The 13,148-nt window shown below is 32.8% G+C and overlaps 1 protein-coding gene across 1 annotated transcript in view; it reads right to left on the reverse strand.

Annotated features, from left to right (window-relative positions):
* Window positions 1-2,186: 2,186 nt before the first annotated feature.
* Window positions 2,187-13,148, reverse strand: part of LOC149535311 (serine/threonine-protein kinase CTR1-like) — a 134,779-nt gene continuing 123,817 nt past the window's right edge. Inside the window, exon 13 of the mRNA XM_089803402.1 lies at window positions 2,187-2,371. Coding sequence (XP_089659528.1) covers window positions 2,297-2,371 — 75 coding nt within the window. The 3' untranslated portion in view covers window positions 2,187-2,296. The remainder of the gene's footprint in view (window positions 2,372-13,148) is intronic.

The following is a 13,148-nucleotide window of genomic DNA, read 5'->3' on the forward strand; positions in this document are numbered from 1 at the left end:
TGTTTTTAAGTCATTCAAAGGCTCATGCACCCATTAATCAATATAAACAAGGGTGGAGTCCTACTTAGCACCATTTAGAGAGTTAGTTTGTATATAATTAAATTTGTTTTATTAGTTTTAAGCATATATTTACATGAAGGAATCTCTCACTCTCAACACAAACCGAGGAGATGATTGCCTATCAATTTAGGAATGTAACATGTATTCCAGGCCATTATTTTGATGCAATAATATATGCTTTTGGTGCTCTCGTCTTGAGTTTAGTTATTCTTGTTAGAGTGTGTTATTTTCGTGGATTCTTGTTCATAATTATAATGGAGTCAATAGTTTTGTTGTGTTGATTTCATCATATGATATTTTAGTTCTAGTGTTTTCCACGTGTTGACAAATTTCGCTGACGTATCGAGTTGGAGAAGTGATCACCCTTATTATTCCTACATAGCTTCTTGTCTCGCATGGGTATACTTTTTGTAGCCTTGTGATTTGATAAGAAGTGAAACATCTTTTAGTTTTTACAAAGTTTTCATCAACGATTACATCGCTCTGCTCCTGTTTTCATTGGTTTCCTACCCCATCTTTTTGACAGTTTAACTCACACGTGTTGTTACCATGGGTTATGTCTATTAGGAATTTCCCTTTCATGTTATTTACTTTCATCTCTCTTTACCTTATCTTTGTTATTTTCTTTGCTAACCCTTGGTTAAATTAGGAATTCATATAGTTGCATTGTTAGATTGCATTCATTAAGAAAATAGAAAATACCAAGACAAACATATCTTTTTTTGTGGTTAATTTTGAAACAAGAAGATTTATCAGCTTATTCAAAATTGATACAAACTAGCAAAGGCCTCTTTGTGAACAATAAACATTTATCTTCAACTGAGTGGATTCCAGTAGGTCGCAACATTGCCCAAAACCTTGGAGTTAATCCCAAATCAACTTTTCAAGAGAGGTTTTTGAAAGGATTATGGTTGTTAAGCATCATGCAAAACGACAACTCAACATATAACACTAAGCCAACTGGAGGTACAGAGATCATCCTTTCAGGTTAGTATTGTTATTTATGTAGGTCAGTATGATATTTATCAATTTTTCAGAATTTATGTATTCTCTTCCGAGACTTGACCACTGCCACATTTGGTGGCTATGACAGTGCACCTCTTCCTATTACAGAGGGATGCCAATCTCACATGGTAAAATTTTAAATAAGTTCATTATTTAATTTTATTTGGGAACTAGATTTTGAAAACCATTTTAATTAACCATGTACATGTTGTCTTCTTAGGATGCCACAGACATTGTCACGTAGGATGTCCCACATGATGTTACACAGGATGATCCATTTGAGTCCTCTTCATGTGGACTGAAGATCAAATAGATTAGGTCTTATGACACCTTTACATTGTGTTTTTATGACACGTTTTGTTTATTATGATATACTTTGTATAAGGACACTTATCTCTATTATATTTTATGAATTATACATTAGACCATACTATATTATGTTTGTACAACACGTTTAATAAATGGTATGATGAAATTTTAGATTTCTTTCATTTTATTATCATTTTTAATTGACATATGTGTACAAGCATATCTAATGTGCACTTATATTGAATTAAATGTAGGAACAATATTTTATACATTTTGAATGTAATATCAATGGAAACATATAGGGGATCATTAAAATTTGACAAAGATTTTAATATCAAGTGCACACCAATAACTTTCAAATAGAAGTAAACTCGTATATTTTAAACAACTAAACTTATACATTTTTTTTAAAAAGTGAACTCGTATATTTAAAACAATACGAAGGACATAAATAGAAGTAAACTCATGTTTTTGAATGTTTACAACATGTTTCGATTCAAATAAAAACTGGATGAACACATTTGTTCAAATGGGGTTCTGCAAATTGAAACATGAATTTGTTGAAATGTTAGTAAAAACATAATTTTATAAGTCTTATGTGTATAATGTACATTCACCATGTATAATTGCACAAGATGTTGATGTTGGATCCATGGTATCATCAAAATTTGCATAAGTTGTACTTGAGACCTAAATAAGAAGTATATAAATTAACTTAATATTGATAATGCGTACATATATTTATTATAAAAATACATATAAAAAGAGCACAATAAAATAAAAAACCTACCTATGTGTATTTTGTGTCAACCTATTGTACCATATGCATCCTGTCTCTTTTGCTATTCATCTATGAATGCCTCATGCTCTTCCATTAAAATTGTCCATAGTACCTTATTGGCGGATCTCCCTTTGTATCTTTCTAATTTGATATTCGTTGCCACCACCAAATGAGAATAGTGTAAAATCTTCTTTTTTGATTGGTAGTCTTCAAATGCTAGTAAACCATTTCTTCTTGTTAGGTATCTACATAGCCAAGTGCTAGCTACAATGATAGACCCAATTGGATACTCAAAACCATCATCATCTACTTGATGACATATACTTTTTTTTATTAAATTCCACACATCTAACTAGCCAGTACTCAATTTGTTCATCATTATCATCAGGTGCAATAACAACATAAACATGTCCTACAAGATAAAGTACACATGCATGTACTTGAATTATATATATGACATACATAAATAAACAATATAAATTGAAGAAAAATCATAACAAATTGAATTAATTATACATATCAGGTCGTACAAGGTCTAAAATACGACCATAGTCATTTGATGCAAATTAACCTTTGGGCCTTCATTTATTATATAATCTCCAATGTGTATGTCAGCAGGTTTTAATGATTTGTGTTTCCAGTCTTCAACCCATTTTGTATTCTTGCATTCTTCCCATTCACCTACAAGACAAAACTAACAAAGACATGCAAGCTCCCTAGTCCATATAGTCCAAGTGTTAGAATCATAACTCCTAAAAGAATGTCATTTAGCTAACCCACTAGTTGTATCATAGTCATATCTTAACACGATATTATTTTCTTAACTAGCCAAAAGAAACGTCTGATTATAGAGCTTTGACTTGACCCTGTGTTTATATATTTGTTACACCATTCCAAAATGTCTTGTGCATTTTTTAATTTGGCTTTTTCCTCAAATTTTAATTGTTCTCTACAAAGGGCTCTCTTTACACATGCATCAACACCATCATGTTCTCCATTACCATGTCCAGCTTCAATAAAACTCCAATGTTTGATATTAGTTTCCCTATGTGTCCTACTCAACCAATAAAGCATTCTAACATTCTTGAATTGTTTTGTGCAATTATCTGACCATATTAGATGTTGTGTCATTTGAATTTGTCTCTCTCTTAAATTATCATAAAAGACATTGAAGCAATACTAGACAAACTCAAATGAATGTAGTTTATTATCACTCATATAGAAATGGTAATATCAATATTTTTTTATCCTCTTTTATACTATCAGGTGCATGCCTATAAACTACTTGAACAAAAATTGCTACTTGCACTAAATTATAATATTGTGAGTGTACCTCATCTTGGGGTGCAAGTGTGTAGCTCTGTACAAAGTCAATCACTAGAAGTATCCTACTAAGTGGAAACTTATTCTTACATATGTTAAATTTCCCATCAAGCCATCTAGCATATTGAGGGTGTAACATATTTTGGTATGATCACAAACTCATTCATAATACATGACAACTAGCTTTTTTTGTAACTAGATCACACCTTCTTCCAACCTTCCCATCCTTCAATTGATATTCAATAGTTTTGAATCTTTTTACGTCAACTAATTGTTGTCCAAAATCAGTCAAAGAATTTTTATGCAAACATTCATCTAACAAAGCAAGATTGCCACACATATCACATGTACTAGAAAGACATGCATTTAAAAGAAAATATTATTTATTAGGTGGATTGAAAAACAAACCTAATGTGAAATCCTTTATAGTTTGAGGTGGTATTTTTATCCCACATTCCTACATCATTTTATTAGTATGCATGTTACTACATATAGATTGAAATATATCATAATGGTAACAAATTTGAACATTAGTTTTACAACATATGACTCTTTCCTTGTTAATCCTTACATACCATAAGTTAAACTTTTCAAAATATATTTGACTAATGCTAATAGTTAACACCTTATAATCTTTTTTTTTTATAATAATTTAGTTTGAGTGGTGTCCAAAAGGTTTTTAGGTTGTGGATCACGTATTTTTGAGTTGACACTCAATTTAAGAACATCTCTTGAATTAGTTGATATTGTTGTATTATCATGCCAACTTCACTAATAAGTTTCATATTAGATCTTGGGTGTCTACCAACACTAGAAGTCAAAAAACTATTTCTTGGATCACATTCAAAGTTAACCCTTCTCTTTAGAAATATTTCTAAAGTTTTAAGACTCACATTAAGATATTCACTTATGTTACTAATCAATATTTTGTAAGAAGTTGATTTGTTAACTAAAGTTGTTGTTATTACTCGATGTGTTGTATTATTATCTTTAGAGTGACTTCTCTTTTGGATAACATTAAAGATACTAGCAACAATGGATACGACTTGTTTTAAAGACTAATTTTGATTCTTGGGCTTTGCATACATTCCTAACATTTTCATCACTTCTTTGATTTTAGACATTTTAATTAATTACAACATTGATTGACATTGAAACCTAAATTTCTTATTATAAAAAAAATTGTCTATATAATCTATTAGCATGCATCCTAATATGTCTTCACGAAACCAATCCACGAAGATTATCTAGCACATCATTAGAAAATTGAAAATGTTTATGTACTTCAGTATCATTCAAACATGTTTTTTCACTACTTGGTGCTTCCATGTCTACATTCATATTGTTGTTTTCAATTAGCATTTGATTTTCAATGTTAATTGGAATTTGAATCTCATTTTCATTTGTGCTTTGTATTTCTTTTGTGTCTTGAATTTTAATTGGAGTTCTTTGTGCTTGATTGTTTGTCAATCTATTCACATGAAGAAAATCTAAATCATTTAAATCATAACCACCTTCTAAAAATCACCAATTTCATTATGAGATAAACTCAAGGGTTTGGAGACACACGTGTATTGAATGTTTGATTATAATGTGCACCTGAATCTCCTTGTATTGGGTTCTCTTTTTCAACCTATTCATCCTTCATGGTATCCTCAATGTCCTCCTCTTTTGAAACAATATTTGAAATTGAAGCCCCAACATTGTTCAACTCTCTAATTCTTTGTCTTCTCTCTCATTGACATTGTGCTTCATTCTCTTTGTTTGGTACAATATCTTCATCTATTAGAATTTTCATTTTCTTCTTTCTTCATTGTTTTTATCCCATGATTGCACCAATTTTGAATTAAAATCAATCAAAGATTGTAAAATGCAAAAGATGACAAGAAAATAGAATAATATGCAAGAAATCTATTGTTGCAGCTTAGAATTGTTGAAGAACAATTGCAATGATTGTTTTTTGCTCCTATGGGCCAATTTTTGGGCCCCAACGACTATCTAAGAATTAGGTACATGATTTATAAATCGAGCACTCAATTCATGCAACTACTTGATTGAAATCGAGCATCCAATTTTTGAATTTAACAATCAGGCACCCGATTCTAAAGCCTTGGACAAGAATTTATGGTTGGCATCGGGGTTTACCTTGGGTAAAGGCATAGTATAGGCTTGGAGGGACCAAGTGTGTGCCTTTAATCTATCAAAATATTACTAATGAAATTATTCTACCATTTCATGCATTGTCACAATTTTTAGAGGGTCTTCCTCATCAAATTTTTTGTCGAAATGAAACCCCATTATAGGTCTTACTATCTTGATTTCATTAATGTAAATTTTATAATGTTTTGACTTTATTTGCTATTTTTACATTATTTATTAATCAAAAGTGTCACCTAAACAATAAATACTGAGGTTCACTAAAACTTTAATAACATTTTTTTATTTTTTATATTTCTTAAATTAACTTACAGGTCATTAATCTTCACACAATTCTTTTGAAGTTAAATTAAAAAATAAAAAATTGAAATTTTGATCAAATTATGGTGTTCGTACACGAGAGGTTTTAAAAATTAGCTTAGTTGTCAATTAAAAATTAATTTAAAAATATTCAATAAAAAATGAAGGAAAATATTCTCATCAATCTTTAGTGTGCCAAGTTACTTCCTTTAAAAGGATTCACATAAATTTATTTATTTATGTCAAAATAGGGTGTTTGTACATGAGTGTGGTATGGTCCTCAAACGTGCATTTTGAAAAAATAGTTTTTAAAGATCCATACAAAAAAGCATATCATATAAGTATTAAAATAAATTACATATTCAAAAAGTAGACTCACTACTATTTCTATTACTAACGTTTTTTTAATACTCAAACTATAAGTGCCTAAAATTCTGACATCATTTGATAAGAAATTCTGAAAACAAGAAAAACACTTGCACTTTTTGACAAAAAGTGAGACACAACTTCTTGCACTAACCCACCCATAAAAAATGATCACTGGTACTGTCTATTTCTGCATACAACTAATTTATAAATATTGTCTTTCGGACAAGCTCCATGTGCAAGTATTTTCTTCAACCTTGCTTTTGTCATGTAGGCTTAGGCTTTCTCCACTTTAAGGGGTGGTAGCAGATTCTTACATATCCTTGTGTGGCTCTTCATCTTCCTCAAGTAAAGCATCACTCTTTTTATTAAAACCAACTTCCTCCCACTTGTTGTAGCACTTCTCCCATGCATTTTGTGTGACATCCTACAAGATGTGATTTTGATGATGCAAGATTATTGCATGATCAAATTGAGTGGTATGCACCTTTAGGGTGATTTGACTTATGTTGTTGCATGAATAGACTAGCTCGTTGTGTGAACCAGAGTGCTTGATTTGATATGCCTCACTTTGGTTTTGTATGTGTACTATTGCTCCTATGTGATCAATTCAACTAATTCTATGAAGCAATTATCATCCTTGACTAGACTTTCATGTGACCTTGTGAGATGCACCCTATATAGTTGATTCTTGTGTCCTTTTTGAGATGACTATTGTGGTTTTGATTGATATTTGTCTTATGGGATTTATAATGTGTTATGATGGTTTCATTGAGGTATGTGTTAGTGGTTACCGATGGTATCACGATGTTATTTCGTGAATACCCTTATGATATGATCATTAGTTACACCACGTGATGCATTCAATTACCAAGCCTTATTTTAGTTTCTATGGTAGTGTTGATTTATATATTAGATTATGTTGTTAATGGTATTTTGATCATATCTATATAATGGTGTAATATGATTATGGTTGTTGTATTTTGCTTTCAAATTATGGATGTTATATGAGGTCATTATGTTGCACTACACCACTACTATGTGTGGAATATTTGTGATTGCTAATACAAAGTGGCAACTAAGTTGTAGTCACTTGCTTATAAGATCTATATGGTGTTTTTTTCTCCTTCATGTGGATTTTGTTTATTTGTGCTTTGGTTATTTATATATTGAGCATCTTCTCTTGATGTTTGCATGTTTATTGAATAAGTACCAGGTAAGTTCATTTTGAATTACAAGAATTGAGTGTGTACTATATCCCTAGCATTTACACGAGGAGATAGTAGCTTTGGGCTTACATAGTGAGCTAATGCCATCCTTGTATGGGTGGCATATCTAATTATTTCATATGATCCCTCTAGTATGTACTTGGGAAATCCAAATTTATTTTGATAAACAGGTGAGTTTCTATGCATTAGAGTTTCCATGGTTATACCCAAAGGATGTTATTTAAATGTTGATTTAATGTATTTTGGGATTTAAATTGTTTTATTTTAATTACCAATTGATTTTCCATAGTTGAATTCCATCTAAATGAAATTGATTTATATTTATTGGAAAAATCTCAATTAGATTACTTCATTTATTTAAATAATCTATTTCGAAGGTCTCTTTTGGAAAGAGTGTTTATAATGCCTAAAGTGAATTTTATTCTCAATTCTCATTTTTATGGTATGGGAATTTGAGATTCTTTCTCTAAACCTTCTTGGAGAAAATCAATCTTTTTCTTGATAGGTAAAATTTAGGTGTCAGATTTGTGCATGGAGCAACTTGTTGGATTCATGTCGCAATTGCTCCATTTCACGGAATGCTTTATCCAATTCGATGGAGTCTTTATTTATTTCATCATCCTTGGATTTGTGCATGGAGCAACTTGTTAAATTCGTGTTGCAATTGCTCCATTTCACGAAATGCTTCGTCTAATTTGGTGGAGTCTTTATTTATTTCATCATCTCCTTGGTTTTACAATTTGTGTGAGGTAGGGCTCTTCATATCTTTTGATTCACTTTGTCTTTTCAAATGAAGTAAATTCTTAGTTCACGGGCTAAGAACTATTGTTTCCTCACATTTTCACTGCTTTCCTTAACCCAGTTGGATGGGTGTGAGTTTTTGTTGTTCATCCATGTGGAATCTTTTTACAATTTTATGTTGTCTGATTTTCGTGAAGTGCTTAAGTCTAAATTATTATTTTTGAAAAGTATGATATTGGGTAGATTGGGACAAATGGATTTTAGTTTTGTTGATTTATTTGATGTTTGATTTTTTGGCTTTTTATTTGCCAAATCATTTTGCATGCTAGCTAGAACCTATCAGTCACCATGTTTGGCTTGATTGAATTGTGAATTTAGTAGACATTACTATAAGGATTAGGATCATGGGGTTGAAATGGCTAGAGGATATTTCAATTTTTTTTAATCTTAATCTGAATGTGTTCCTTCAATGTTAAAATGTGTTTTTCCCTTTTCCAAATTTTACATTGCTTTTAGGTGTTTAGTACCTTCCACATGTTCTAATGAGGTGATTTATGGATTCCATGAGAATTTGTGCTCTTAACATAGTGGTTAATTGAGCTATGTGTTATTGTTTCTTTCTTTGGTTTTCATTTAATTGTTTTCCTTGAGTGTTTTGGAGTTGAGATGTCCTCGTTGTTTTTTCCCATGTGTTGGCACCTGTCATGTTTAAGATTGATCTTGCATGAGATATGTGGATGATTGTGTGTGATACCAAATCCAACATGTAGTTGAGCCATGCTCCTATGTTGGGGTCTAGCTGAGCGGAACTCTTGGTATTGAGACCCATCAAGTTTGTCGTATTTTGTGTTTTATGACTTTGTGAGTCTTGTATGACTTTTGTCATATTGATTTATTCTTATTAATGTTTTTTTCTTGGTGTCTCGTTGTTGTAATGAGTTGGCCTTGTTTAGTGTTCTAGAAGTGGAATGGAGAAGCTTTTCAAGGCAGGTTGACACACAAAGGGGTCCTAGAGCATCCCTTGTAGAATCCTTAATTAGTGATAACTAAATAAATGCATTGGATCTTAAAATGTTAACAAGATATTAAACAAATTTTATGTGACTAACTACCTTGTCATTGTTTGAGAACGTAGATATGGTATGTCTCCCCTTTTCGTTGTTGAAGATGTTGATATGGTGCACTACCTTGTCATCATTTAAGGACATTGAAATGGTACACTATAGCCTTGTCATCCATAAATGTTGATATGGCTTTTCAAGCAACCTTGATGAGAGAAAGTTGGGTTGATGTCGTATAGGCTTTATGAGTTGCATGATGACACTTAATTCCCATGTCTCCACACTAAACCTTTGTTAATACTAATTAGTACCCTTAGTGTATTGTGACTTTTGGTGTCCTTAATTATATTTGGATAGTGGATCTCATGTTGATAGTTCTCCATATATGACTGCATTCTTCTCTGCTACACTGTATTGGACATTGTGATGTCCCATGAGATTATTGTTTTTCTAGTGTTTGTCTTAACCAGTCCTTGCTTGTCTATATGTTGTATGTTTGGCCCATTTGGTGTCTCCATGAGCACGGTGAGTTGGGCCTATGAGTTCCATATGGTTAGGAGGCATTGCTAACTATAGCACTGTTGGGGATTGGTGAACGTGAGTGAACTTCCTCTAACTACAAGATTTGAATCTTGTATGCTCTTTGTTTATTATAGAGTTATTGATGGTATACATGTATATTTGATGCTATAGATATTGATGTTAATCCATTCTTGTATATTTATACTTTACATTTATGTATTGAAACAATTGAGTGACCATCACCTCAATATGTGTGTATTTGGTACTCGCTAGTGTGGAGGTAGCTACATTTTTCTTGTGCATTGGTTTCATCTTAGTTGTGGCCTTTTCCTTATGCATTTTCATTCAAGATTGACAAAATGACATCTCCACCTACATTTAACATCTACGACCTCTTAGACATTTTTTAGCATATTGGCATCTAAAAATTTGGTGTCTATGCCTGAGGTCTTTCATTTATGACTCATTGGACTGTGTTGTTTTCAAACTTAACCAAAAAAAATTTTAGCGTCTACACAAAAAAATTGCCATATCTTCCTATCCTTTTTCATCTCCACCCTATTTGGATTGTAATACAAGTTAGATGGTGGGAGATGTGTTTGACAATTTGAGTTGGTTCCTAGGGTGCTCAAGTAATTCAACACAACCATATATAAAATATATCATTTAAGTATAAGAAATTCTTTTAAGGTGTACATACACACACACACACACACACACACACACACACACACACACACACACACACACACACACCTTCAAGATGTTTGAGAGTTGTTTCATCTTTCCAAGGGTTAAGACTTAGCCGAATTTTAGGATTGAACATTTGGCCTTTGACATGGTGTCTTGTGGGAAAATGATCATAACCTTGAGTTATTGTCTTGTGCAGAACCGTTTGAATGTTGATGCCTACTATTTTGATTATGTTATGGTTAGTTAGAAATGGATATGCATGTTTAACTATGCTAGGAACATTTATTTTGGGTGTAAAGAATAATTTTGCTTGGGATAGCTAGATTAGTATCTCCCTATTAGTGTTTGTGGATGTTATCCATATCTCCTTTGAGTATTCTCTTGAATGTCTATTCTTGTTTTGAGGGTCTACTTTAGTGCTTGAGAATCTTTGGAAGTGTTAGTAAGACTTTTGGTTGTGTAGGTCAACATGTGAGTTCTTCCATGTTCCATATTTTATTATCTTGTTTAGATGTTTAATTATGCACTTGGTTACTCCATCTTATAGCAAGGTAACTTATAATTAAGAAAAAAATTATTCAAGGCATGTTTTATCCTTGTGATCCAAGGATTCCTAGGTGGGGCATGACACTTGTGCAAAAGAGAATTTAATTTCTCTTCACAATGTTTGAATATGTTATTGACCAATTTACATGTTGCAATAAAAGGAACACATTGTATATTGCAAACAACCCATAACATAGATATGATAAGTTGAGATATTTCCTCCATCTCTTCAATGCACGAAATCATAAGGCTCTCCATAACTACTAAAACCTTATTGTGACCAAAAAGTGATGAAACATAGCATGGATCAAATCTTGCAACTCAATCAAATAGGGAAGTTACTTACTTTGACATTTGCACAATTCTCCAATATTCTATATTGCACGTCCAATAGATCAACACCAATGTCATCAAGGCTCTAAAAGTTGTCAATAATCAAGTGCAATATCTTTGTGAGGGTGTCATTGTCATTTGATGCTCTGGGAGTCAAGATTCTCAAAATATCACTTAGACAATTTGTAATTGCTAACTTGATTTCCTTGTCAGGGTATCTCTAAAAATTTGATTGTCTTAAGACAATCTTGATCGGAGTAAGGATCCTCTATATAAATCTTGAAGGTTACTAGACTAGTCTGCATTACACAAACATGTATCTAATATATCTAATGGAATATCAACTCCATTACTGAGCTCTTTGCCAATCTTTTGTAGCACATTCAACCACCATTTTCCATCATTGTTGGGCACCATAATGTGATCCAAATCCCTAAATCTCTCAATCATCCCAATGATATGGAAAGATCACCATCTTTTGATACCATTATAATGTCCCCAAGACAATGTTGAACCAAAGAGAAAATCAACCTAATAGAGATCTTGGCCCAAAGAAAAAAACAACCCAAAGGGGAACTCAACTCGAAGGTGATCTCAGGATGAAGGGGATCTTGAGATGAAGGGAAAACAAGCCCAAAAAGGATGTCAAAAGATGATCTAGGTGCAAAGGGGAACTTGACTAGAAGTTGATCAAGGCCCAAAGGGGAACTTGACCCTAAGGTGATCTCAACTTGAAGAGCGACCTCCTCTTGAAGGAAAACTCAGCTCAAAGTCAATCTCAGCTTGAAGGCAATCTCAAACTGAAGGAAATCTCAACTTGAAGGTGGTCTCAAATGAAGTTGGGTGGTATTGTAATCCCTCTCTATGATATATCTTATGCTTTATGTAGTATTGTAGGCCCTCTATGTGATGTATCGTAGGCCCTCCTTATAATGTACCATATGCCCTATGTTGTACCATAAACCCTCTTTGTGATATATTGTAAGCCCTCTCTATGATGTATCATACCCTTGTGTTGTACCACACACCCTCTCTGTGATTAATGTATACCTTGTGTAGTACTGGAGGCCCCTCTGTGTGATGTATTGTAGAACCTGCATTGTAGTGAAGGTCCTCTCTTTGATATATTGTAGGTCCTATATTGTACCATAGGCCCTCTCTTTGATGTATTATAGGTCCTATATTGTACCATAGGCCCTCTCTCTGATGTACCAAAGGAAATCTAGGCCCAAAGAGGAACTCAACACTAAGTTGGGTTGTAGTATAGGCCCTTACTATGATATACCATATGCCATGTGTAGTACCAAAGGTTGTATATGTGATGTATTATATGCCCTATGTTGTATTGTAGGCTCTCTATATGATGTACTATACACCTTGTGCAATATTGTAGGCCCTCTTTGTGATGTGTTGTAGAACCTATGTTGTACCGTAGGCCCTCTCTATGAAGTATCATAGCCCCTATGTTGTATTAGAGGCCCTCTATGTGATGTATTGAAGGTGATCTAGGCCTAAAGGAGAACTCATCTCAAAGACAATCTTGAGCCAAAAGTGATCTCAGACCAAAGGGAGAATTCGTCTGAAGGAAAAATCAGCCTAAAGTGGTCTCGACTTGAAGGGTTTTCGACCCAATGGAAATCTTGAGTGAAGTTGGGTTGTACTATAGGCCCTCTCAATGATTTACCATATGCCTTTGTAGTACTATAGGCCCTTTTTGTGATG

This window comes from Cupressus sempervirens, chromosome 10 (assembly GCF_028749045.1).
Source record: "Cupressus sempervirens isolate cs-2001-9-10 chromosome 10, ASM2874904v1, whole genome shotgun sequence".
Classification (NCBI taxonomy): domain Eukaryota; kingdom Viridiplantae; phylum Streptophyta; class Pinopsida; order Cupressales; family Cupressaceae; genus Cupressus; species Cupressus sempervirens.